This window comes from Labeo rohita, chromosome 10, assembly GCF_022985175.1.
Source record: "Labeo rohita strain BAU-BD-2019 chromosome 10, IGBB_LRoh.1.0, whole genome shotgun sequence".
Lineage (NCBI taxonomy): Eukaryota > Metazoa > Chordata > Actinopteri > Cypriniformes > Cyprinidae > Labeo > Labeo rohita.
The window spans coordinates 6,430,628-6,458,599 of NC_066878.1; the positions used below are offsets into that span (position 1 = coordinate 6,430,628).

Sequence of the window (27,972 nt, forward strand, 5' to 3'; positions counted from 1 at the left end):
AGTAAGTGGCCAAAACCCCTCTTAAACCAGGCTGCTGACCAGCTAAGACCAGGCTGGATGAACAGTTAAAACAAGCCAGCCAGGCTGGTTTAGGTGGGTTTTTTTTTTTTTGGCAGGGTATTTAGGCCAGTTCACACTGCGCAGACAAACGCCAACAAACACGTTTGTTGGATTAGTTTGTTACCCTTGTCGGCATCTGTTGCCATTGGTCAGAGTTTGTTTTCACTTGACTGAACATGTTCAGTCAGCGTTTGTTGGTGTCTGTTGGGTCAGTGTGAACATGACAGTTATATCTCATAAAATTGTCAATCCAACGGCCAACTTGTTTGTTGCCATTTGTCAGAGTGCTGTGAATTGGTCTTTTGATTCACTACACAGAACCGGTTCACAAGAGTCATTTGGGTTGCATGGTTAATGCACTACTGAATACATTGTTCTGCTTTTTTGTGCTGTCTAAACCACTGAAACAATGTGTGGAAGCTTCTAAATTATATGGAGAAGGAACTAGTAAGCAGGAAAGGACACAATATTTTGACAAAGTTAATAGGTGGTAAAGATATGTACAAGCATATTAATAAAGATATTAGCCTAATATTTCACCTACCTGACCGGAAATAAGAACAAACACGAATGTTGTCAAGATTCTTGCCCTGGAAATCCTGGTTCAGTGTTTCCAACCACAAACGCTTTCTTTCCTCAGACAATTTTTTGCACTCTTCTCCTTGATTTGTTATAACTTTTGGCAGTCTGTAGTACTCCAAATGTTTTTCCTGGTTGGTCCAGCCAAAAACATGACAATAATTGACCATATTCAGCAGCAATAATCAGCTAAATATGTGAGTTTAGTTTGGTTCTGTGGCATTGTTTACATTCAGTGCACCAAAATGACTGAAGCATTGTGAAAACACTTGATTCAAGCAAACAGGGTAGAAAGAAATAAAAATAATAAATAAAATTAAAATAATGCTAGGGTGCTTCCTTCAGAGTTTAGCTCCAACCTTAAAAAAACAGCTAATCAAGGTCTGCATGATTGCTAGATCATTCCAGGCAGGTGTTGGAGTGAGTTGGAAGTAAACAACCCTTTTTAACAGGGCTGTTGATCCAGGAACAAGTTCCACTTGGCAAAATTCTGGTCAACATCATCATGTAGGTACTCATTTGTGCCATTACACTTTCTAAATTTCAAAAACAATAGGATTTAAGTTTTGAGCTGCCTGGCTAAGGTTGTCATGATTATATTATTTTTAATATATTAATGGATCAACGCTAGAGTTGGCTTACATGGAGCATGCAATTTCTTGAAGAGACGTAGAGGGTACAGAGATCATCTGAGCTTTCACCTTTAAAGGTCTCCTTAGAATTCAGACCAAGCAGTCAAGACACGCACTCTTCCTTAAGTGGAGACCCACTACCCATAAATCACTAGCTCATTCATTAGCTTTGTGTCAGTGGAGACACGCCCAGGAGGGCCAGAGGGGAGCAAGTCGCAGTCAAAATACCATTCTCCCATTTCCATGTTAATTACAGAACCCTGAGATGGATGCCTTCAACCTCATTGTTCATTTAATGTATGCAAAGCGCATGCAATTGCCACATTAAAACCAAGAGGACAATGTTCAAACAAGCTAGTAAAACAGCAGCTTTGGCATTTGGCTTTGAAATCAATGTCAAGATGTTTTACGACGAACACCGGGTTAAAACGGCTGAATGCTCTTTAGAGACGAGAAAAGAATGATATTAGCGTTTAGAGCCGCACAGCTGCCGAGCTGTTAGCTAGGTACGAGGACTCATTTATGTGGCGAGTAAGCAATGTTTGCGCCTCTGAGATAAACCAAACCATCGGCCCGTGAGAGGTTTTTGAATACGCAGTCGACTGTTTGGTGTAATCTCTGCAATTTTTGACCAATTGCACATAAATGCTTTTTCTTTTCTCTCCGCAGCTCCACTCAAACTGGCTTGGATTTGTGTACCCTGCCTGTGGAACGCAAGCTTTAGGGAACAGAAGGACCCTTGAGTTTAATCTTTCTCAGGGCTGATCTGGGTCAGTGAAGGCCAACAGAAGGCTGGATCCCATGGGGTCTGTGCAAAACACTCTGCCATTTCTCATCTCCACACACACCCACCTCTGAACCTCCGACTGGGCACAGGACCTGGGGTAAGCCCACTCGACTGGATGGCGAGCCACACAGGGGCTTTAATTTTCATTTAGTGTGTTGACGGATGCAGGCGAAAGAGATGATGACTCAGGTGTTGGACATTAATGTCAATTTAGCCGATAATTTAGAGCCGCAATGCATTACCTTGGAAATCTGTCCCATGTGCTAAATATTCCTGGGAACATTTGGGGCTGACAGAACTTAGAAATGGTCTGGCAGAAATTTGGAAACAATGACGTTTGGGTTTAAATTTCCATGGCAAGTGAATTGTTAGTGTTACTTGCTAAGTCATTACTACTGTACAGTCATTACTATACACTTATACTTAGGGTTAAACATTTGAACAAATTCTGAACATTAAACAGTATTAAACTTTGGCGCAAAACTCGTCCAGAAAAATTTTATGGTACTGAATGATACATCAAATTATTGATTGTAAGACCTAATGTTTAATTTTTTCCTAAATTCCTTTTTATTTTTTTCCAAATTCCATTTAAATTTTTCTAGATTCCTTTTTAATGGTTAAATTAAATGGTATTAATCAGCATGCCTAATCAATTAAAATAATAAAACTTATACCATTTAACATTCATTTATTAAAAGTTTAACAAACATTTAATTTTTAGAGGCCTATGAAATATGTTCTATTGTTACCAAATTCTGTTTAAGCATGTCCAATTTTATTTATTTGAATGCATAAAAACAACTCAACTTATTACACTTTATTTTTTACAACAGCGAAAGAAGAAGGCATAAAAGAACAAAAGAAGTCATAAAATTTTAATTTAATTTATCTTTTAATCAAATGAATGTTAAACAAACTATTTATTTTATGGCAAACAAAAACCTTTTCCATTAAAATGATAATAATAAAAGGCAATGCTACTTACAACTGCAACTTTTTCTCATAATTGCATTTCTTAAATATCTAACAATTGTGACTTTATATCTCATAATTGAAACTATATTTCTCAGTTGACTCAGTCATAACTGTGACTTAATTTCTTGTATTTGCCACTTTGTATCATAACTGCAACTATTTTAATTAATCATTACAACTTATTTCTTGCATTTGCAACTTTACATCTTACAGTTGTAGCATTTTCTCTCATAATTACGACTTTATTTCTCACTATTCTGAAATTGCAAATTGCATTTGCAATTTTATATCTGACAGCTGCAACTTTATAAATGTATTTGCAGCTTTATATCTCACAAGTGCAACTTTCTCATATTTGCAACTTTATGTCTAACAATTGCAACTTAATTTCCTGCATTGACTTTATATCATAATTGCAACTATTTCTCACAATTGTGACTTTACTTCTCATAATAGCAGTTTTATATTTCATAATTGCAACTTTATGTCTCATAACTGGGACTTTATCTGTCGCTTTTTTCAATACAGAAGCAATTGCAACTATGCAGCTGTGATAACTAGTAACAAAATAGTTATCATAGTTGCAATTGCTACTTTATTTCTCACAACTGAAAATATTTTTCAGTTGACTCACACTGACTTAATTTCTTGTATCTGGAACTTTATATTATAATTGCAACTATGCATTTCTGAACTTGCATTTCTTGTATTTGCAATTTTATATGTCAGTTGCAACTTTTATATCTCACAACTGCAACTTTAGGTCTCATAATTTGGGACTTTATTTGTCATGCTTTATTTACTAGTTATATTAGCAACTTTATATGAGAATTGGTACTTAATTTCTCAGAATTGTGACTAATTCTTGTATTTGCAACTTTCTCATATTTGCAACTTTATATCTAACATTTGGGACTTTGGGAATTTCCTGCATTCACCCTATATCCACTATTTCTGACAATTGCGACTTTATTTCTCATAATTGCACTTTTATATCTCACAACTTTAGGTCTCATAATGGGGACTTTATTTGTCATGTTTGTTACTAGTTATCATATCAGCAACTCATTATCAGAATTGCTACTTCATTTCTCACAATTGTGACTAATTTTTTGTATCTGCAGCTTTATTTCTCATAATTGCGACATTGTATCTTACAAATGTGACTTTATTTTTATCTGGAGGACTGAGGTAAAAGCAAAAGTTTAGTTAGATATTTTATCTCATTCACTTATCAGCAAGCGTTTTGACCAGAAGTACTTTTAAAAAGCTAATCATGTTATAAGAAAGAATAGTTCCATGCCAAGTAATCCTCGCAGACAAATGTGGGGTGAATGAATGAAAGAAACCGAGAAAGAGAGAAGCAAAAGTTGGTACCGTATTAGTGTGCTCTTGCATGGCAAACTGGGTCAAAGGATTACCAGCAGGCTATAAAAAGATGCCTTTTTGGCCATAGACAAATTCAAGGCTGCAGATCCGAACAGTGTGTTTGTGTGCACACGCATAAAAGTGTGTAATGGGGGAGGTGTGTTTTTGTGCCAAGCATATGGCCGTAGGGAGAGAGAGAAGGGGACAAGCGATAATCCCTCTGCAGTCATGCCATGGTCACTTGTGTTTTCTGCGAGTGTGTGTGCGTGTGTGTGTCCAGCGGGTGTCTAGGGTTGTCTGATTTGGTTCTGCTAGCTTGCGGTGAGGATTAGCGCTCTGAAGGGCCGTACATGTTCTCTTGACAGACCTCTCGTGCTCCCTTAACTACGAGACAGCTGGACACAAATGCAACAAACAAACATATGCCACAGTAATCCGAATGATAGATACTTGCGATAAAATAATCTTTTTATTGACTTTAAAAAGGCAATTAGTAAAAATAAAGTAGTTAAACTGACTTTTTAGTAGTGCAGCAGTTGTGAGGAATATTTATAACATAAAAAACTGACTAAAACGTCTACCGAACAAACTACGTTTTTAAAAAAAAATCAATAATCAACAATAAAAATATCTTTTTATTTAAAAAAAAGTAATCTAAAAATGCTAACATTTAGTTCAATTATAGACCAGTTTAAATGCAAAATTAACTAACATTTTTAAAGTAAAATAAAAAAAGAAATGTATTTTAATTATAAAATAATAAAAAAATGAACCTAAAATACAAAAACGTCTTGTATAATATTTCCTGTGTATCTTAGATAACTCTGTCATATAAAAGCGTATATGATATTATAAAATTGTATGTGGAGGATTATTAAATAAAATTGGTTTATTTACATTTCTTTGAATGCCAATATGAACGTTCTGTACAATAGTCTTTATTATAGTGTGGTACAACTCAACTGTCCATATGGAAAGTGGCATAGAAACTGCGCCTACTGTACCTTCCAGCAGTGTGTTCTTCTATTTAATTGACCTTGCAACATACCCAAGCCCATCGAAACTACAAGGAAGGGGGGTTGCCCTGAGGAACGCAGGGAAATGTAGTCCATAAACGACCCCTAGGCATGTACAAGTCGATCATCGATGCGAGGGGGTCTCCAGATGTCCTCTCCAGTGCTCAATGCCTGAGTGTCGGCTAGATGTAGCGGTTCTTCTGGCCTCTCTAGAGGCTTTAAACTGGGCTTCCAACTCCTCCACCCACGCGGTGCTCCAGTCCCACACAGGCAGTGGCTCCACCTCTCCAAAACACTCTCGAGGGGGGAACAGAACGCTCAGGGGGGATGCAGGCGGGGAGAAATCTGCAAAAAATGCACGATCACACACAAATCACGAAGGAAATCGAGGGAGATGAATGCATACGCATGCACATAGGTACAACGTACACAAAGAAAAGCAATCTGTTAACACGACTACAGATGTACAAGTCAATTTTACCATTATAACACTGAACGATAACGCACAACGCCACTGGACTCATCAGTTACAATGCACTAGTCATTTAACCTGATGCATTCACGGAGATTGAAAGATAGACAGGGCGAGAGTGAAAGGGGGAAACAATCAGCAAATGGAGAGAGGAAAGTCCCTGTAGGTTTCTCTTTTGAAAGCCGTGATTGATTTGCTGAAACTTCAGAGAGGAGTGGGGGAGCACAGACAATTTGCAGACAGGCCCTCAAATCCCATTATTTCTCATTGTACCAAAGTAGCGCTGTTATTTTTCACTGTCTCATTGGAAAGCGTAATGCTGCAGTGCCACGTAAATCTGATTCGACAATGAAAATGCTCATCCCAAATACACTTTCCCCTTCTACTTATGTAACGATTCCAAAAAGTATGTAAATAACACTTCAAACTGTCTGAATGTGATTGAATTAGATAACAAATATCAAATAATGCTAGAGCTTTTCTCAGAACTAACCTCATTGTTATAAGCCATTTTTTTTAGCATACTGGTCTCAAGCTGAAGGCAGGTGTAGTTTATCAAATTACCTATGAACACGTTCCATTAAAATTTGACAACCTGAGTGTCCAAAAGCATCTTCTTCATTTATCATAAATCTAGCTAATGTCTTTTTTGTGAAATGCTGATTTTTTTTTGCTTGGGCTGTTTTTCATAGAATGAAAGCCATTTGTGTTAATGCCTTGTTATGTAATGCAATGACATAAAACATTTTTATGTGTGACTGAAATGCCAAATACTTTGGTTGTGCTGTATATAGACTGTTTATGTCTTACATAATTATGAATTGTTCCAAAAGAACTGAATTGAAGCAAATATTTAGATAATGTGTATTGTTGACTATGCAAATGATGCAGAATAATTTTACAGCCCTGCAGAGCTGAAAAACTAGTGACAAACAATGATGAACTGAGAAAAGCAGGTGAGCAGCAAAGAAAAGTTAAAATGTGATCACAGTTTTGGCAACTCATGTGGTCAGATTTATAAATAACTACCAGTCGAAAGTTTTTAAACAGTAAGATTTTTAATGTTTTTAAAGAAGTCTCTTCTGCTCAGCAAGCCTGCATTTATTTGATGCAAAGTACAGCAAAAAGCGTACATTTTAAAAACATGTTTACTATTTAAAATAACTGTTTTCTATTTGAAGTATTTGAAGTGTTTCTTGAACAGCAAATTGGCATATTAGAATGATTTCTGAAGGATCATGTGAAACTGAAGACTGGAGTAATGATGCTGAAAATTAAACTTTGATCACAGGAATAAATTACATTTTAAAATATATTAAAATAGAAGACAGTTATTTTAAATATTAAAATATTTCAAAATTTAGACCAAGTAAATGCTTTATTGGTGAGCAGAAGAGACAACATTAAAAATGTTACTGTTCAAAAACTTTTGACCAGTGGTTTAGTTTGCTTAGAAGAAATTTGTAAAACATGTTTAAACAAGGTAAAATACAAGATCTTAGGATGTAAGAATGCTACAATCTTATTGGTACCTCAAAGCTTGATTAAAATGAGCCAAATATTTACGTGTATTCATTTAGGAGCCACTTTTATTTATTTTTATTTTATTTCTGGGGATATTAGTAGAGCTTTCAGGGGTGGTGAATCTGTGTAAACCTGCAGATAGAACATTACCTGCATGAGCAGATTGTTCCACCTAGTGGACATTTCTGGCAACTACATCTGTACTTGCTGTTTGCCAACTTAGTACTGCAATCATGTGGAGACTATAAATTAAAGCAATCTAATTCTGCAGTGATAGAAAAGAGTTTATATCTTGCCTGATAAAGTACCGCTCATGGATTCGGCTGTCATAGCCAGGACGCGGGCAAAGTTTGCATCGTTTATGAACGAGCAGTCAGATGAGCTGATGATACTCGTTCGAGCACTTGTCACATTGCTCTCGGACACTGAACCCCAGCCGTTCCACAACGAATCCTCCCATTCACTGCAGTAAGACGACGGTGTGCTCCTTAGGGTGGCTCTCCTGAGGCCTATCACCTGAGACTCCTGCTCGTCATCCATCTCCCGGTCGGCAGGCCCGCAGATGTAACCAAACGTGGGCGTGGGAGAAAACGGACGGGGCATTGATGGAGAACTTTGATGGGACGTACTGTTGGAAGACATTAAAATTAGACATTGTCTTGATACTCCCTTCACATAAATGCTCGTTCAGGTGTTCTTTTACCTTTGTCTCTGTGGTTTGGAATTGATCTCCATGTATTGAGTATGGCCCTGAGTACTGAGCGTGGTGTCCTGGTAGTCATCGTTGGAGAGACAGAAGGAGGCCGTGGACAGGTGGCTGTAGGTCGGGCTTGGCTGGGCTGGGCTGTGGTGGGTTGGACAGCCTGTAGTAACCGTAGCAGGACCCTGGAGCCCAGAGGCAGCACACACAGACTGCTGAGAGCCAATGTCAACTGTCAACTTGGTGGACCTGGTAGACCTGAGGGATCAGATATACAGATACAGTTGAGGTCAAAAGTTTACATACACCTCTGCCAAAATAAGAGGGATCATACAAAATGCATGTTATTTTTTATTTAGTACTGACCTGAATAAGATATTTCACATAAAACATGTTTACTTGTTACTAGTCTACAAGAGAGAATAATACTTGAATTTATAAAAAAAAATTACTATTTTCAGAAGTTTACACACACACTTGCTTCTTAATACTGTGTTGTTACCTGAATGATCCACAGCTGTGTTTTTTTTTTTTTTTCAGAAAAATCCTTCAGGTCCCACAAATTCTTTTTTGTGTGTTAGAACCTTTTCCAGCAACGACTGTACGATTTTGAGATCCATCTTTTCACACTGAGCAGAACTGAGGGACTCATATGCAACTATTGCAGAAGGTTCAAATGCTCACTGATGCTCCAGAAGGATAAACGATGCATTAAGAGCCAGGGGTGTAAACTTTTGAACAGAATGAAGATGTATACATTTTTCTTATTTTGGCTAATTATATTTTTTTAATTCAGAACCTACAGAAGATACTTACATGTTACCCAGAAAACAAAATAAGTTAAATTTACCCTGATCTTCAAGCTCAAAAACGTTTTACCCCCCAGCTCTTAATGCATTGTGTTTTCTTCTGAAGCATCAGTGAGCATTTGAACCTTCTGTAATAGTTGCATATGAGTCCCTCAGTTGTCCGCACTGTGAAAAGATGGCTCTCAAAATCATGCAGTCATTGTTGGAAAGGGTTCAATTACACAAAAATACTGAAAAACCAAAGAATTTGTGGGACCTGAAGGATTTTTATGAATAACTGTTCAGGACAAACAAGGGACTCATGAACAACTATCACTATAAAAACAGCTGTGCATCATTCAGATAACAACACAGTATTAAGAATCAAGTGTATGTAAACTTTTGAACAGGGTCATTTTTATAAATTCAGCTATTATTCTCTCTTGTGGTTTGGTATAACTAACATTTTGCAGATTCTGCAGATTCTGCAAGGTGCATGTAAACTTTTGACCTTGACTGTACATGAGCATGTTAATAATTGTTCCTTTCTGATCAGTAACTAAATCTTCTTTCAGGAAGGTGTTTGTGTGCATATGTCTGTGTTATTGACATCAGATTTGTCTGATTTTGAGTCCCTGTGAGTGGGCAGATCTGCTGCCCCTTCCAGCTATCCATTTTTTTCTTTCTCTTTTATCACGATGCCTGCAGCCTCAGTGTGCACTGCTGGAAGAAGCTTCCTGTCTGTGTCCTACAGCATTTAAAACACACTTCCTCCCACTTACAGACCTTCTAATAAATGGTGTGGGCCATTTCCCCTTCAAACTCTCTGTCCATTAGAGTTGAGCTACAAGCTAAATTGGTTTCCAGTCTTTTAGTCTGAGAGCAGGGAGACAGTAGTAGACTTCTCTTTTCTCACGGTATAATGACACGGTTTTGTCACAGACACCGTCATTACAGACCGGCAAGGGCACAACCCCCTCACAGGTCTGTGAGAAATGGACACAAATCTTCAGCTCTGTGGCAGTAGTCATTTTACACCACTCACATCCTGCTATGACAGAATGGTGAAACACTTTATTTTGTCACAGTTTAAAAGCCACAGTGAGACGAAAGACTATCTAAAGTTCTAGTGTGTTTCTGTGCACTGAACTCTCTGATAAATGAGAAGCTAAATCTTCAAAGCATTCTGCGGAATACTGTTGCCCGTAGGAAAGAAAAAAAAATCACAAATGAGATCACTTTCATATCTTTAGTTGTTTCTCCTAGATAGCTACGAGATGAAATGGAGAGAAAATAGATGAAATTTATAGCTTGTCGGATGTTTCTGCTGAGGCAAAGACCCCAGTGATCTCATGTCTCTTTTATAGATTCAGATGTCAAATAGTATGCTATGATTTCCCTAGACACCTGCAAAAGTCTTATAACAAACTCTTTCCAGACCAAATTATCTGAAATTTGTTTCCCACATTCATTTTATAGCTCAGATTCTTTTGGCTGGTCAATGATTGTCTCATTTGTGCTTTTTTTTTTTAACTCCTGTTTTAGAGAAAGCATGGCACAAAGTTTTAAGCCACATAACAGGACCTCTTTACAGTAAAATTAAATTATTTTACCTGAACTGAACATTGACATACAATTTGTGAAAATATAGTAGTAATATATTTCACCCAAAAATGAAAATTCCGTCATTAATTACTCATCCTCATGTTGTTCCAAACCCATAAGACCGTAATGACATCCTTAACCCTTTAACAGTCACACCAAGTAAAACATTTGCAAAAAAAAATATTGTTAAAATTGTGTTCCTGACACCACTTTTTTTTTTTTTCAGATGACCAATTCAGTAAGTGGATAATCATGTCAACCAGCTGGATGACTTGCCCATTCAGCAGCATTCACTCAGTATCATTATCTCATTTTTGACCGAGATGACTTTGTATATATGTATATATATATATATATATATATATATATATATATATGTGTGTGTGTGTGTGTGTGTGTGTGTGTGTGTTATCCTGTACTTGTTTTTGCTACATTGTGGGGACCCCACAAGGCTGTCATAGCCAGGGCGCGACAAGGATAGTCCCCACAAGGATAGTAAAACCTGAAATTTTTGACATTGTGGGGACCGGCCTTATGTTTATCTAAAAGTGTAATGATGCAGATATGTTTCTGTAAGGGGTAGGTTTAGGGTTAGGGTTGGGTTAGGGGATAACAATATCAACATCATCTGAAAGCTGAATAAATAAGCTTTCCATTGATGTATGGTTTGTTAGGACATGACAATATTTTGCTGAGATACAACTATTTGAAAATATGGAATCTGATGGTGCAAAAAATCAAAATACTGAGAAAATCACCTTTAAAGTTATCCAAATGAAGTTCATAGCAATGCATATTACTAATCAAGAATTAAGTTTTGATATATTTACGGTAGGAAATTTACAAAATATCTTCATGGAACATGATCTTTACTTAACAGCCTAATGATTTTTGGCATAAAAGAAAAATCTATAAATTTGACCCATCTGATGTATTTTTGGCTATTGCTACAAATATACCATATATATATATATATATATATATAAAAAAACCCTGTTCTTTTTCAAACTCAGAAATCCACTGTAAAATAGAAATCTAATAATTTAAAGTAAATAAACAAACACATCAAAACAAAATAATGATAATTAAAAACAATAAAGATAATAAAATAATTATTAAATTAAATTACAAATTAAACAAATAATAAATAATAGATCTAGTGACGATCTTTAAAAAATGTAAGATAAAAGGCAAATAGTCAATGTAATATAATAGGAATATAACAGAACAAATTACTGATATGATATGGTGTGATATGTAACAAAGCATTGGTTTTGTTAAAACAAAGGAACAACTTCATCTATGATCTTGTGCAGTGCTATACCGAGTTATGATCGTGTTGCTGAGTATAGCTAGCATTCGGTTCATTTTACTCTAACTGGGCAACTCAACCGAGCAGTTGAGCACTTTTTTTAAGGTAAAAACAGAGATACATTTTATCACCATGTTTCTGCCATTTAACTAAATATACCATTAGGACATCTAGAACATGAAATCTGATTACATTTTTTCATTATCTCAACTTTTAACGTCACTTGCAGCCAGTGTCTGAAGTAGTGATGGGTCGTTCTTGAACGAATCTTTAATGTGACGTCTCGGGGAGTGATTCATTCAGTCACGCATGCACAACATCCTATTGGGTTCTGTACTGGAATTATTTCAGGCATTTAGAGTCTTCAGGTTTTTGGAGTCGTTTGTTCATCTTATGGGTCTGTCACGTGATGAACAAAGGACTCGAACCTGAAGACTCGAGAGATGAACTAATCAATTATTTTTCCGGCTCAGACTGCATTAGTTGAGCTTATGGGGCTGTCACGTGATGAACAAACGACTCAAACCCAAAAACTTGTCAGATAAGAGGTGAGGTGAGCTAATCATAGACTAAAGACCCAGGTAAACAATGAATGAATCGTTTCTGTTTCTTATAGCATTATAGTTTTGTCTTGTTTGTACTGTGATCAACGTTTGTGTAAGCAGTAGATGTGTTAGGGAGGTAATACGTAACATTTTAATTATATTTTGCTAAAATTAACGAAATGACTCGAAAAAAGATTCGTTCATTTTGCTGCACGAGACTCAAAGGTCCAAGTCGGTAAAATGATCCAAACTTCCCATCACTAGTTTGAAGAGAGGTGTCACGTCAATACATTCTTGGTTTTGTCGTGGCTTTTCTGCCACAATATATTTTTGCTGCAATGCCACCCAGTGGACATAATTACCATTACACACTCTATTCATTGAGGGGTATAAGGACAAACGGCCAAAAATGGGGTTTGGTGAGTTTTAATTAAAGTAATTTGATTGCAAAAAAGGTCAACCATGCGGTTACAATGCACATTAAGGGGTTAAAATAGTCCATTTGACATCAGTGGTTCAACTGTAATTCTGTGAAGGTACGAATACTTTTTGTGTGCAAAGAAAACAAAATAATGACTTTATTCAACAGTTTCTTCTCTTCCGTGTCAGTCTTTGACGTACGTTGACAAAAGTACCATGATGCAGGTGTCTGACGTAAAATGTCCATCTTTCTTAGTTGAAATGTTAAACGGACACAGAAGAGAAGAAATTGTTGAATAAAGTCGTTATTTTTGTTTTCTTTGCACACAAAAAGTTTTCTTGTAGCTTTACAGAAATACAGATGAACCAATGATATCACATGGGCCACGTACACACAGGAAGTTTCAGGAGTGACACATGCATTTGTAACCATCACAACATTTTGCCGTTTTGAGATAAACTATTTTTTTTGGTGTTATAAAACATTTGGGTGTTTTAGTGTTTTTTTGTGCTTGTCCGGGTTTGTTGTTTTTTTTTTTTTATATAAAGATCTGGCAATACTGAGAGTTTACCACAAGGGCTCCTGAGCGCAACTAGCCCTGCACAACTAGACTTCTTTCACTGTTTTCTTGCATCTTACATACAGATGAATACACATTTCTGTTGCACGTTTAAAAACTAATAGTTCAGTTCTGTTCCGTACCCACTTCCGTACACTAAAATTTCTGTGAATGCAGTTGTCACTACCCGTATTTTAGTTAATTATGTGTGTACAGAACACGATTAAGGAGTAAAAGGTGAACTGACAATCAGATTTAGATGCAGTGTGAATGTGGCCATCATTTCATGTCCTTACTACCTTTCTGGGCCTTGAACGTGTCAGTTGTGTTGCTGTCTATGTAGTGTCAGAAAGCTCTCAAGTGTCATCCAAAATACCTAATTTGTGATCCGAAGATGAATGAAGGTCTTACAGGTTTGGAACGACATGAGGGTGAGTAATTAATGACGGAATTTAAATTTATGGGTAAACTATCCTTTATAGATTACATAATCAATTTTGCTTTGGGTGTAGGTGTGATTCTCACTCATCCTCTGAGCTGAGGCTGTGGTTGTCCTCCATGGGAAGAGGAGGAGGGCTGGGTAACATGTCCACCAGCTGCAGAGAGGCAGAGTAGTGCAGGATACGCGGAGAACTCACCGGCTTCACAGGCTCTGATACACCACCTGAGGGAATGTAGACTAGCTTAGAGATCTAACAAATAGATTGTATAATGAGCATACCATTTTAAACAAGAGACACTAATGTTCAAACCTGCAGGGTGCTGACTGAATCTTTGCTGATGGTTACTCTGTGCACTGCAAACTGCCAGTGCTTGTTGATTCACGGGCATTAATGGTGCACTTTTTACCGCATGCAGCTCTGAAAGTAGATAAACACGTGTTAGTGTTGGATGAAGTTAATGTAAATGACTTGCTGAATGAATGAATGTCTCACCACGCTTGTAATTTTTCTCCCAAGATTCCTTCAGAACTCCCATGTTGGGCTGGGTGGGGAGGGCACGTTTCCATGGCAACGCCTGCACTTCCCTCACAACGGCAGTTTTGACGATGGGTTCGGTGATCCGAACGGTCTCAGAGTTATGCAGCTGAGATTTGCTGTGAGGCACTCTGGAACAGCGACCTGGACTGTTAAACGTCTTCAGTCCGTTGCCGGTTAGATCCACATAGAAAGTGCCATAGACGCCACAATTGTCTGGTACAATCGGGACGGCGGACCGCAGGGGGTTGGGGTCCTTCTTAGCCGTAATGGGCAGAGCTGTCAGTAGGGAGATAAAAAACAGACTGATTTACATAATGTGCCAAGATGTCAATGGTAATTAGTCTTGATGAGGACTCATGACTTCAGGGGTGACAAGGATTTTTTTGAAGGTTCTTATGAGGACGTATCTGTCACCCAGAGAGATGATGAGAGGAAAAAAGAAAAGTAGATGAGGGTTGGAACTCGAGGGGAGGTTATGACAATGTGTTTTAACTAAAATTGTGACTTACTTGTCCTCCGGAAGCCGGAGTTCTCTTGATTCGGGGTCCAAAGGCCCTGCTTGGGCTCACTGCTGGAATCTGGCCTCCAGCCTCCAGAAATCCACGGAGAGTCTGGTGCAGCCATTCTAGAAAGGAAATTATGAGGATGGCAATTTCATAAATATAGTATTACATAAGATTTGGTAAATTATGATTGTGAGATAAACATTTTAAATTATGACTTACAGGGATCATTCACCCAAACATTTTATTTCTGTCATTAATCACTCACCCTCATGTTGTTCCAAACCTGTAAGACCTTCATTCATCTTTTGAACACAAATTAAGATATTTGTAATAATTTGAGAGCTTTACCTGCATAGACAGCAACAGCAACTACCACGTTCAAGGCCCAGAAAGGTAGTAAGGACATCGTTGAAATAGTCCATGTGACATCAGTGGTTCAACTGACATTTTTATAAAGCTACGAGAATACTTTTAGTGCACAAAGAAAACAAAACAACAACTCATGGGAACATGCGTCAAAGACTCACACAGAAGAGAAGAAATAAAGTCATTATTTTTGTTTTCTTTGCACTCAAAAAGATTCTTGTAGCTTCAGAAGTTAAGGTTAAACCACTGATGTCACATGGTCTGTTTTAATGATGTCCTTACTACCTTTCTGGGTCTTGAACGTATTAGTTGCGTTGCTGTCTATGCAGGGTCAGAAAGCTCTCGGATTTCATCAAAAATATCTTAATTTGTGTTCCGAAGATGAACAAAGGTCTTATGAGTTTCGAATGACATGAGGGTGAGTAATTCATGACAGAATTTTCTTTTTTGGGTGAACTAACCCAGTTGAAATTATGAGATAAAAAGTAAATTGACAAATGAGATATTAAGTCATAACATTAACATGAATATAATGCAGTACTGTGGTATATTTCAAAGTTCAATAGTTTTATCATCACTGTACTATGCCTCTATTACTATTTTTAAATCAATTTTTTTTTTACCTGTGTTTGATGATGAGATCTTCACTGTCCAGTCTATACAAGCCTATAAATGAAAGTGAAAATTAAGATTGTATGATTATGTCTGTATAGAAAAAAGAAAGTAAATCAAGACTTTATTATAGGTTACCTGAGTGTTTGCCCCCCGGCTTGGTGGTTCTAACATGTCTCCTGTACAAAAACAGGGCAGTAATCATCAAAACACACCACAGGAGGGTGCCAACGCTGCCAATGAATACCGGCTCTTTAATCACAGCAAGAAATTGAGACATACTGAGTATGCCTGTCTGATACGGTGTTGCCTCCTGCCTTGACTCTGGGAAAGAGAGAGCAACAGGTAACATATTGAATAGATTCTGCTTTAAATGCTTTAAATTTATTGTTTTATATATTATATGTTTTGTTTATATTGTTTTAAGTTTAGTGTTTTCTTTGTTTACCTATGAGCAGTTTGTATGGGTCACTTTGGACCCCCACTCCTGCCCCATTAACGGCAGCCACCATAACCCAGTAGAGCCTGCCAGGCTGCAGTGTGCTGATCTCAATACTGTGTGTCCCACTGTCCACTGTCCAGTTAAAAGATCTCTGTTCCTCAGACTCCACACACCACACCTGTCAGAAAGAACAGCATAGAAAAATCAAGCAGGCTGCTACATATACTATATCTATCTATCTATCTATCTATCTATCTATCTATCTATCTATCTATCTATCGAGGATATCCCAATAATAGACTGAAGTGGTGACTCAAAGTGTAATGGTGCAGCAGTCTCTGCTAACACAAAGAAAAAAATCAGTGGAAAATGTGCATCAATTTTGTGGTCAGAAACTGAATTGTGGACTAAAAAAATATAGTGACTCTAATTATTCTCTGAAGTGTTGTAGCAGCCAGCCTATCTGAAATGGTTGACTTTTTATGTGATGATCAGACAGTCTAGAAGTGTCTGAGGGTAAAAATAGGCATTATTTAACTGCTTCCAGGCTTCTTTTGATTAAACATGAATTTTAATTAAATAATCTTTTCGAACTAGAAAAAAAACTATCTCTTTTCTCAATATCTACTGGAGAGAAAGCCTCTCAGGGCATTATTAGCATTGTTTCTCAATGAGTGTCTTTACTCTAGTAATACCTGATATCCCTGAATGATTCCATTGTGAGCATCATGAGGTGGAGGCTCCCAGCTGAGGTGCACAGTGTCATTACGGTCAGTGGGCATTGTTATGGACACATCCTGAGGGGGCACGCTGGGGACTGTAAACAAGACACATGGTTACAGTTGGCACATGGTGACAGATTGATTTTAATAGTCCAATGGTTTGGGGATAGTAAAAATTTGATGTTTGTAAAAGAAGTCTCTTATGCTTACCAGGGCTGCATTTATTTGACCAAAAACACAATAAAAACAGTAATATTGTGAATTTTTATTACAAATTCAAATACCCATTTATATTTTAATATAATTTTAAAATGTAATTTATTCCTGTGGTGGCAAAGCTGAATTTTCAGCAGCCATTACTCTATACTACAGTATTCAGTGTTACATGATTCTTCAGAAATCACTCTAATATGGTGATTTGGTGCTCAAGAAACATATTTTTATTATCATTGTTGAAAATAGCTTAACATTACTAGGGGAGAGTGGGTACGGTTGCAATGAGGGGCAGTCGCAACATGGCTTATTTCTTCAAGCAGGAAAAAGCTACAGTGATGATATTCATACTGCACATGCTTTATTGGCCCCTCATCCCTGGAAAAAAATCTGCCACATGTGACCATTCCTTCTATAAAAAATCATTTTCATGGTAAAAAAAAAAAGAAAAAAGTATTTTTTTTTAAGATTTTTATAAAGATTTTTGGTCATAGTGTCCAAGTTGTTTGTGTGACATTGTAAAAACATAACATTTTAATCAGTGTTGTCTGAGCTTCTAATAGGCATAGCTAGCATGTGTTAATGATATTGTGTCAAGCTAATATACCAAGTTTTATCATGGCTATCAGTGTAGGGACACTGTACACATTGTTGCAACTTTTCCAATATGCTGTCCCTTACCACAACATTGATTTAAAAGCGTGCCATAACATTACATAATTGAAATTTTATGGATTAATAATGAACCCCTTTCAATAGTTAGGTATCTCTTGTTTTTTTGTATAAGTGAATAGGTTAAAAATCTACTTGAAAATGAACTTTTGTCATTTTTTTTTTTTTTTTTTTGAGGGAACTCCGGGTATTAAGACTTGTATGGCTTAATAAAACGTAAATTATGTCTCTTGCTGAAATATGTAGTAGAAAACCCATGAAAGATTTACGTTATTTAAAGAAGATGCCTGTGGACGAATAAAACTTCCTAAAGACCCACGTCTTTGTCCTCTCCACTTTAGCCCTGAAGCCTTTGAGGCTTTTAGTAGACCACAGCTACTGCAAGAGCTTACAATGGACGAGACAAGAAATGCTAGATGCCATCCCGGCAGGATATAAACATGCTGGTGCATGTCATGATGCTCCAGCCTTTGAAGGAGTTTTTCAGTGCTTATTTCACAAATATTCACATATTTAAAATTATGTGGATTTTTTAACATAACATAAATCTTTAATGGATATTTCATCAAGAGAGATAATTGACGTTATATTAAACTAAACAGAATTTTTTTAATATGTAAAATTTACTTTATTTCATGAACATTTATTTTGTTTCAAGTAATTTTTATATGTTTCAAGTGTTTATGGTTTTAGTTTTAGTTAACAATAAAACTCTAGTCTGAAGTATTCTGGAGTACCATGCAAATACCATGGTATATAAACATAGTACTACCACAGTACTTTTTTTTTTTTTTTTTTTTTTTTTTCCAAAAGATGCTCTAGATTCTCACCTATCTCTGGCACTCGTAAGTGTCTGGTGTTGCTTTCCCTGCCATAAAGACTGCTGCCGTAGGGTCTGACTTTGAACTCGTACTTGTAGCCTCTCTTCAGAGGCCCCACATGTGTGTGAAGGCTAGGCTGAGGAACCTTTTGAGCTGTCCAGTCTGAGCTGGCCGGCAAGAGAGACCGATACAGCACCTCAAAGCCTTCAAGATAATGAGGCTGTAACATAGACGACTGCAACTACAAACAGAAAGACAACAGAAGAGAAAACAATGATGACATGATGCTAAAATACAATTATTTAAAGTGTGGTGCATGAACTGCATTACCCTCCACATGACTTGAGACATGTTGGAGGCGGTACTCATAACTGTGACGTTCTCCAGGCTCACACGTAAGGCAGACAGCTCCTTGTGTAGGTCTCTTAGTCTTGTGCTTCCTGCGTCTGTAACATAGCCAGACATCACTTATCTCAACATGCTGAGTAGAATACAAATGGGATGTTGAGAAGTAGTTCAAGTGCTGTTATATGACAGATTACATGCATTCTTACCCTCTACAAGAAGCTGTGCGCTGGCCACAGACACCCCAAGCTTATTTTCCACAGTGCAGGTGTACCTGCCCATGTCCAGCGCCGTCACGTAGTGGATTTGCAGACTGTGGTCGGGGTTGATTAAATATCTGGCAAATGCAATTGTGATATATGATTAGGAATGTGGAATGTAAGGAATTACGGGGTCTGGAGGTTATTTCATGTCCTGCAGAAGGGAATATATAACTATACACTGATTCTATATTATTAAAACATGATCTGACCTGCCATTGGGTAGAGGTCCTTTATCTCGGCTCCACTCTACAGAAGGCATGGGGTCTCCATCGGCCTCACAGAAAAACTGTGCAGAGGCTCCAAGCTGCACTGAAACATCCTCTGGTTTACGCAACAACACTGGCTTAGCTAAGGAAGAAGGTCAGATGTATGAGTCTCCATGCTTTATAAAGTTATTCATACTCTTTTAGAGCAAAGATTGAGTCGCACCTAATACAGACAGCCGAGCTGCTCGGCTCTCTCTCACTCCAACTGTGTTTGAGGCTATACAGCTGTAAACTCCAGAGTCATTCTTCTGAGCTGGAGCAATGATCAGTTTACCATTCAGCTCCTATACATGCAGATACACAGAAAAACAGTATAATGTCATCCAGGCACACAAAACACTGTTCAGGGTTCTGAAGCACTAGTTTATCTCTGAGATTCACTTTCTGTGTTATACTGCCCTCTACAGACATACACAGGGAAGAGTTCTCAAAAAAAAGACCTTACAGGAGAAGTTTACTTCCAGAATAAAAAATTTCTGATAATTTACTCACCCTTATGCCATCTAAGATGTTCATGTCTTTCTTTCTTCAGCTGAACAGAAATTAAAGTTTTTGTGGAAAACATTCCAGGAATTTTCTTCATATAATGGACTTAAATGATCCAAATTGCAGTTTCAATGTAGCTTCAAAAGGCTCTACATGATCCCAACCCAGGAATAAGTCTTACACTAGCTTGACCTCACGCGTAGGCAGAAGTACTGACCCACTGTTTACAAAGCGAACGTGCAAAGAAAGTCAAATGCCCTTTACAAAAAAAGGTAAAACAAGGATGTCGGACGATTTTGAAGTTGGAGAAGGAAATTGGGATGGAGATACCTTAATTTTGGAACCGGAATACACATACGAACTAACTATGCGTGACCTTTTCAATGTGATTATGCAATGCATGAAGATGCAAATGTACATCACAGGGCTAGTGCAGGATGAGTATTTGCAGTTAAAATGTATCTAAATTTTTTATTTTATTAAGAAAATGGCCGATCGTTTTGCTAGATTAGACCCTTATTCCTCGGTTGGGATTGTGTAGAGCCTTTTGAAGCTGCATTGAAACTGCAATTTGGACCTTCAACGCATTTGGTCTCATTAAAGTCCACTATGTGGAGAAATCTGGAATGTTTTCCTTAAAAACATTCTAAAGAAAGAAACACAACAACATCGTGGATAACATATACAGCATAGTAAATTATAAAGAAATTTTAATTCTAGAAGTGAACTTCTAATTTAACTGACAAACAAAACCCCAAAAATAAGAACACAATGTCAAATTGGAGTATATTTTGCACTCACAGTGTAATGTTCATTGCTGCTGTTGATTAGGATCCCATCTTTCCTCCAGGTTATGTTGGGCTCAGGATATCCAACAGGTGGGCTGCAGTTCATAACAGCCACCTCGCCAACTACCACCTCCACATCACTGGGCTGTACACGGAACTCTTCTCGCAGAGCTAAAAATCACATATGGTCAGAATAAGTGATTTTTTTTTCATAAAGTCTCTCTCTCACTCCATATGTTTTCTATATTCTATAGTCTCTCTCGATACATATATAATGAGTTCAAAGGTTTGTGGTAAGTAGCACTTTTTTTTTTTTTTAAAGAAATTAATACTTTTATTCGGCAAGGCTGCAGTAAGTTGATCAAAAGTGACAGAAAAGACATTTGTTACAAAAGATTTCTATTTATAATTAAATGCTGCATCTTGGTTTGCACAAAATTAATAATCAGCAGAACTGTTTTTAACATGGGTAATAATAAGGAAATGCTATTTGAGCACAACATCAGCTTATTAGAATGATTTCTGAAGGATTATGTGACACTGAAGACTGCAGTAATGATACTCACAGGTATGATAATCACAGGAATAAAATACATTTTAAAGTATATTACAAAAGAAAGCAGTTATTTTAAGTTGTAAGAATTTTTTACTGTATTTTTCTCAAATAAATGCAGCCTTCATAAGCAAACAAATCTTCAAAAACCTTAAAAAAGGTAACACTACAATAAGGTTCATTAGTTAACATTACTTAACTACTTTAGTTAACATTAACTAAGAATGAACAGTACTTCTACAGCATTTATTAATCTTAGTTACTGTTAACTGCATCATTTACTAATGCATTATTTAGAAAGAAAGTTGCATTTGTTAACATTAATGCACTGTGAACTAACATGAACAAACAATGACTGACTGTTTTTTTATAAACTAACATCAAAGGAGAAGTCCACTTCCAGAACAACAATTTACAAATAATTTACTCACCCCCATGTCATCCAAGATGTTTATGTCTTTCTTTCTTCAGTCGTAAAGAAATTATGTTTTTTTGAGGAAAACATTTGAGCATTTTTGTCCATATAATGGACTGGTATGGTGCCCTGATTTTGAAATTCCAGAATGCAGTTTAAATGCGACTTCAAACCATCCCAAATTCGGTTGTAAACGATTCCAGCCGAGAAAGAAGGATCATATCTAGCATAATGATCGGTTATTTTAATAAAAATAATACAATTTATATAGTTTTTAATGTGAAATGCTCATGTTGTCTTACTCTGCCTGAACTGTTTTTGTTCCGGTTCATGACAGTTAGGGTATGTCGAAAATTCCCATCTCATGTTCTCCTTCGAATTTGAATTGTATTTTTTTAATGAAATTAACCGATCATTTCGCTAGATAAGACCCTTCTTCCTCGGCTGGGATCATTTACAACCGCATTTGGGATCATTTGAAGCCGCATTTAAACTGCAGGGCACCATACCAGTCCATTATATGGAGAAAAATGCAGAAATGTTTTCCTCAAAAAAACATAATTTCTTTACGACTGAAGAAAGAAAGACATGAACATCTTTGATGACAAGGGGGTGAGTACATTATATGTGAATCTTTGTTTTGGAAGTGGACTTCTCCTTTAACAAAGATTAATAATAGTATAATAAATGCATTGTTCATTGTCCGTCAATCATGTTAGTTAATACATTAACTAATATTAACAAATGACACCTTATTGTAAAGTGTTACCAAAAATTTTTACCTACCCCTATTTTGAAAGTAGGTTAAATGCTAATGGTGAGCTGCTGAAAAAAATTGAATGAAAATGCTAACAATCAGTTTCTACATTTCAGAGAACAAACCCTTTTGCTTTAGTAATCAAGGCCTATTGTCAGCTCTCTTGACGTAGCTTGTTGGTGTCTCAAATTATCTAGCAGTAAATCGGTGTGAACAAAACGCAAATTCATTGTGTGCAACAATTGATTTAATGTTGCAATCTGGTCCTGCTCCAATCCAGTGGAATGCAGAGTAAACAAGCCAGCTGAGGAATCTGTTTGGGCTATAAACACAGCATGCTGTCAGAGCTCAATTAGTGCTTTGTTTGTTTCGGGCAGGAAGGCAAACTTTGACATCTGATCTCCAGTAATTTCATGAACCATCTTAATAAGCTTCCTCACCCTCTTGTTCCTTCAGATGGGTCACTTATTGTTATCAAGATCTGTCGGTCTCAAACAGGTGAGTTTACATGAGAACTGACCATCAAGTGTTTTGGATTGTTATTGACATTAATTGTATGGAAAATGTTATTCAAAGTATGTTATGTTTTTATGATCCACAGAAGAAAGTAAATCATCCAGGTTGTGAACAACTGTCTATTGGTGTTTGATATTAGAAAACATCACACTTTGTCATGATTCAAACCTGCTATATGAAGAGAGGCATTTCTGCTAGTCGCCACCCCAGCGCTGTTTCGAGCCACGCAGGCGTACACTGCTTCATGGGACTGACTCTTTCGGCCAGGGACGACGCTGAAGAAGAACAAACTTCCTTCTGGTAAAACGATAGGCTGTGAATGCGCATCCATCTTGTCCGTGTCAAGAGGTTGGCCATTTCTGAGCCACTGGATAGTGGGCTCAGGATTTCCCTCCGCCCTGCAGGACAGCGTGGCCGGACTTCCCACCCGGACCACCACATCAGAAGGATGGTGGACGATACGAGGCAGGCTGCTCTCTGAAACGGTCCTGGAACCTGAAGAACCAAAAGGAGAGAATCAAACAACCGTGACTTCCACTAAACAAATTCCAATCCTGAGAGATCATTGAATTCTTGTTTAGAATGGCTAGATGACCCTGCGATGAGCAAGGGAAACACATTTCCTGTACAGAACGGAAACGGAGTCAGAGTGGGGGGCTGTTTTTCCCACTATGAGAGGAACAAAAGCTCAGCACTCACAAACAAAGTCATAGACTAACAGGACATCCGTCACCTGTGCACCAAGTGCAGGAATGGCCCTGCTTACAATGTCCTACAATGTCTCTTTGTACTCTCACGCCAAAACATGCCAATCACATGTGCATGAGAGGGTGTCCTTGAAACAAAAAAAGCATTTGGTTTGGTCATACAACAACTCCTTGTTGTCTATCGGATTTGGGGCCCTTTAATTTAAAACATAATTGATGTTGTTAAACATAGACTGAAATAAGCTACATCTTTTCCTGATGCATTAAAAAGGAGGTAATCCAGGGTGAAGTGCACAATAGAGAATCTCAGCGCTACATTCTTGGCAAAAATGTGTTCTACTATTAAAAGTTTCTATTGTCTCTGATGGAGCAGTTTCCTGAAAGAGAGGAAATCAAGAGTCTCACAGTCCTGCTATGTCATTTTTACTGTAGAGGAATTTGGGGGAAATGCTGGAAGTTTCCACAATATATTGTGACATTCCACATGGTGTTTTGAGAGACTTCGAAATAATAAATAATAAAACATAAGTTTTGTGCATAAAGATGGATTCAATAGATTATAAACAGGCTTAATGTCAGTCTATAAGGGCTTCTGGAAACAGCTAGAAAGCTTGTAAATAAAACATTAAACTTATTATCTTATACATATAACGTGACAAAAGTAAAGAATTATAGACTGAAATGTTAACTTTCATAAGATGACTGGGGTTAAAGGTAAACTAACATTTCATGTGCTGTTTGTGTAATCAACATTTTTAATCCATTTATTCTTATGGAAACGCAAAGAACATTAACATATTTCGTCAAAAAATAAATACATTTAAATATGCACTATTATTATTAACATTGTCGTCTTAATAATAATACCGAAATAAATGAATCCAATGTCTAATTAAGTTATTGTTTTAAAACGAGTAGCCTAAATAAAACTAATCGTTGCTAGATATTATTGTTCTTTTATACCAAAATTACATGTATCCGTGTCTGTCGCAAACAACAAGCAAACAAAAATAGCGTTTACCTCTAAAAAATTACCTTTAGAACCGTTAGAAATATAATTGTATAGACAAATAACTTTTTTTTTTGTTGTTAAATTAAATAAATATTCTATCTGAATTAAAGGATTTCTTTAACTCTTACTTGGCGACAGTGACACGCTGAAACAAAATAGTTAGATAGACTTTACTTTGTGCTTACCTTCAATATTATAAATAATCCCAAAAACCCAACAGAGCTTGATAAATTGTCTCGTCATTTTACGCGTCACGTTGAATTTAACCAACTAAGATAAACAACGCATCGCTGTTCTGTCAGACTCTCCGCGTTACAATTCCGCTACGAAAACGAATAGTTTTACAGGTTATGTAACGGAATGGCATTTCAGTTGAGCTCTACAGGTTTCACAGTCATGTCTCTGTCGTTTCAGTCAGTATGAGTGTTGAACAGAGCGCCATCCGGATCGAGACCCGCCCCGGTGACTGGAGCAGCAGCAGGAGCTGATGACATGATGACTGGAGTGGATTTACACCTCCGATGACTGACGAGCCAGCGCTAACTAATGACTAGAACAATTGGTGAGGTAAACTACACACGTGTGACTTAAAGTTTCCTGAAGTCGGGCATTTGCCCTCTGTTTTTGTTTTGGTTTGTATTCAAGACGACAAAGTTTAAACAATGGGACATATTTTGGGCCAAATTGTGTTTGTTACACTAACACATACTGTAGGGACAACCGAGGAGTGTTTAAGTCATTTTTTATATATATATCACATTCACTTTTTTGTAGTGACAATTTCTAGGCAACGTTTTTTGTGGTATGATAGTGATTTCGCCAGTAGTTGAGTAGTTTAATGTGTTTTCTAAAGACCTCTATCAAATGTGTGTGATGACAACATACAGAAACAGGAAAGCATTAGACCTCACAGCCAAGAAAAACTTCCTTTCTAAACTACACAAGCTGCACAACTTGCTTAATATATAATGCAAACTGATGCATCATACCAGCCATTAAAAATCAGCGTGAAATATCCCACATAAATCAGAAAAGTTGTTAAACTTATAAGAAGAGAACAGTCACATGAACAAGTACTGCCAATTAATTATTTTTTTTAAATCACAAACTTGTGCTGTAGATTCATACATTTCTTAAATAATACAACCAAAAGATCAGAAAAAATTAAGAGCAAACAAAACGTGAAAGTTAAGCACAGCTGTTACTGTAGAGTTGAAACAACACTGAGGAGCAACGCTTGCTAATTCCAATTACTATTAAGTCTGTGTAAATACGGTCGCTAAGGGGGTGAGATGGAGAGAGGAGAAAACAGAAAGCGAAAAGAAAAGCAGAGGAGAGAAAAGCAGAGGCGGCGGCAGTTCATTTTCTCGAAAGGCACATATAAATAAAGTGCTGTTTAGAGAACTGTTCATTGTGTGGCCTAAAAGAGCAGGCCACACTGATGGACACGTATATTGATCCAGAGAGCAGTGCCTTGATGGCCTGTGGATCACCAGCTTTCAGCAACTAACAAAAGATGTTGAGGGACTATGGGGCTGCATACCACAACACAGAATTAAAGCTGCGCCGCAAAAGAACTCCAGGCTGATTTAGCACCCAGAGTAACTTTTCAGCACGTTTTACCCATAAATAAGTCTCTTTGAATTTCTTAACAATGTCTTGAGTTTGAGCATAACATTATTTATATAGAAAAACTGACAAAAGTAAGGAATAAAGCATAAGCAACAAGTGGTCAAGAAATTTGTTAGAAATAAAACTTTTTATGGTACACTGCTCAAACACAAAATGAAATATGAATATGTTATAATATAAAAACATACAATATTACAAATAAATAAAACATAGAATAAATAATTAAACACCTATACCAAGAACAGCAAAAGAATAGGAAATTGGTTCAACAGCAGCCTTTTCCCTGCCAGTTATTAATTTCCATAAAACTTACAAAAAGGTCAAATATATCAAAAACTACACCACCGAATGTTTTTTTAAACGGTAAAACCTCAATAGTCATGCACACGTAATGTGCTTTGATTCCGTCACACTTACTTAATAAATTCTTCACGTGTAAATTAAATCAAGAGTGTCCACAAGTGAAAATCATGAAGTGAAAAAGACTTTATCAAGTTATCACTGTCTTTCTGATTTCATGCTTTGGACCCCATGCTGATACGCCTGAAATCAGCTGCCGAAGCCATTAGGTTAATAATAAAATCGTTATTGGGTCCTGGATAAAAAAAATAAGAAAAATGTTTTTATGTTATTTTCCCTCCAAATTTATAGATTTAGAATTAATTCAAATGCTTATTGTTTACTAAAATTTTAACTAAAGGTAATTTCACATCACTAAGTTTCTTAACAGTGCTATATTCCCTAAAAAATCCGTTAGTTTTACCTTTCCTGCGATGGGCCCTGTCCCTGTGTGATGGCCGCTGGTGCATCAGGCGATGGCGAAGGTGCCCTTTCCCCTCTGACCTCTCTGATCTCTGTGCCACCTGCTTCTCCTCAGGTGGGCATGCGCACTGGCATCGGCACTGGCGCGCCGCCTCGGTCCAGGTACACAGCCATGCCACCCACAGCAGCCATGCTGACACCTGCATCTTCAGCGTAAAGCTCCTCTCCTCTGGCTCTGCACCCTCCACTACACCATCCCAAATGCGGTTAAGAGCGATCCACCCTTCTCCCCACAGTCCTTGTGGTGCTAAATTATCGGGAGATTGTTATAAAGAATGTTTTTTCTTTATATTCCACAAATGCTTTGTATTTACTTTCCCTCCCTCTTTTATTTAGCGCTCCCTCCGCTCTCTCCCTCCTCTTTCTCGCCTCGCTTTTCTCTTTTGGGAAAGAAGTTGGCGGAAACAATGATTGAAAAACAAGTTTCAGGCCCCATGCTGGGAGCGCGGGAGAGGAGGAGAGGGACGGGGACTGTCTCCTCCAACAACATCTGTGTCATTCGTTCTGCACGTCCCAAAGACGGAAAACAAGGCCCGGGAGTGAACGGGGAGGGGACGGAAGGGGATCTCCCATACCGAAAGGGATCAGTTCCATTAATCAAGTGTCTGCTAGTCGACTGATCAAATCCTTCAGAATGACAAACTCTCCACTCTTTAAAACATCAAACGGTTGAAAACGCACTGCCTGACTGCTATTGGCCCGTACCACAAAAGGAGAAGTAGACACCCTT

The 27,972-nt window shown here is 37.4% G+C and overlaps 1 protein-coding gene and 1 long non-coding RNA gene across 3 annotated transcripts; one reads left to right on the forward strand and one right to left on the reverse strand.

Moving 5' to 3' along the window:
• Positions 1 to 4,838: 4,838 nt before the first annotated feature.
• On the reverse strand, positions 4,839 to 27,594 carry robo4 (roundabout, axon guidance receptor, homolog 4 (Drosophila)). Of its 2 annotated transcripts, none has more exons than XM_051120684.1 (19): positions 27,184 to 27,594; positions 23,238 to 23,564; positions 20,842 to 20,999; positions 19,718 to 19,838; positions 19,498 to 19,636; positions 19,235 to 19,362; positions 19,011 to 19,126; positions 18,690 to 18,921; positions 16,948 to 17,069; positions 16,259 to 16,430; positions 15,949 to 16,134; positions 15,822 to 15,864; positions 14,836 to 14,951; positions 14,282 to 14,602; positions 14,099 to 14,206; positions 13,872 to 14,010; positions 8,120 to 8,374; positions 7,713 to 8,044; positions 4,839 to 5,765 (listed from the first exon to the last, which is right to left on the reverse strand). In XM_051120684.1, exons 1-19 carry the CDS (start codon positions 27,386 to 27,388, stop codon positions 5,545 to 5,547), a joined length of 3,441 nt encoding a protein of 1,146 aa, XP_050976641.1. In that variant the 5' UTR covers positions 27,389 to 27,594; the 3' UTR covers positions 4,839 to 5,544. The 2 variants fall into 2 exon arrangements, with proteins under 2 accessions (XP_050976641.1, XP_050976642.1); XM_051120685.1 differs by lacking the exon at positions 27,184 to 27,594 and adding an exon at positions 24,974 to 25,312 and having other exon boundaries at positions 4,840 to 5,765.
• LOC127171803 (uncharacterized) lies at positions 20,929 to 23,270 on the forward strand. The gene is made up of 3 exons (XR_007828565.1): positions 20,929 to 21,015; positions 23,010 to 23,051; positions 23,155 to 23,270. It is a non-coding gene; the product is annotated as an uncharacterized LOC127171803 (long non-coding RNA).
• Positions 27,595 to 27,972: the final 378 nt, after the last annotated feature.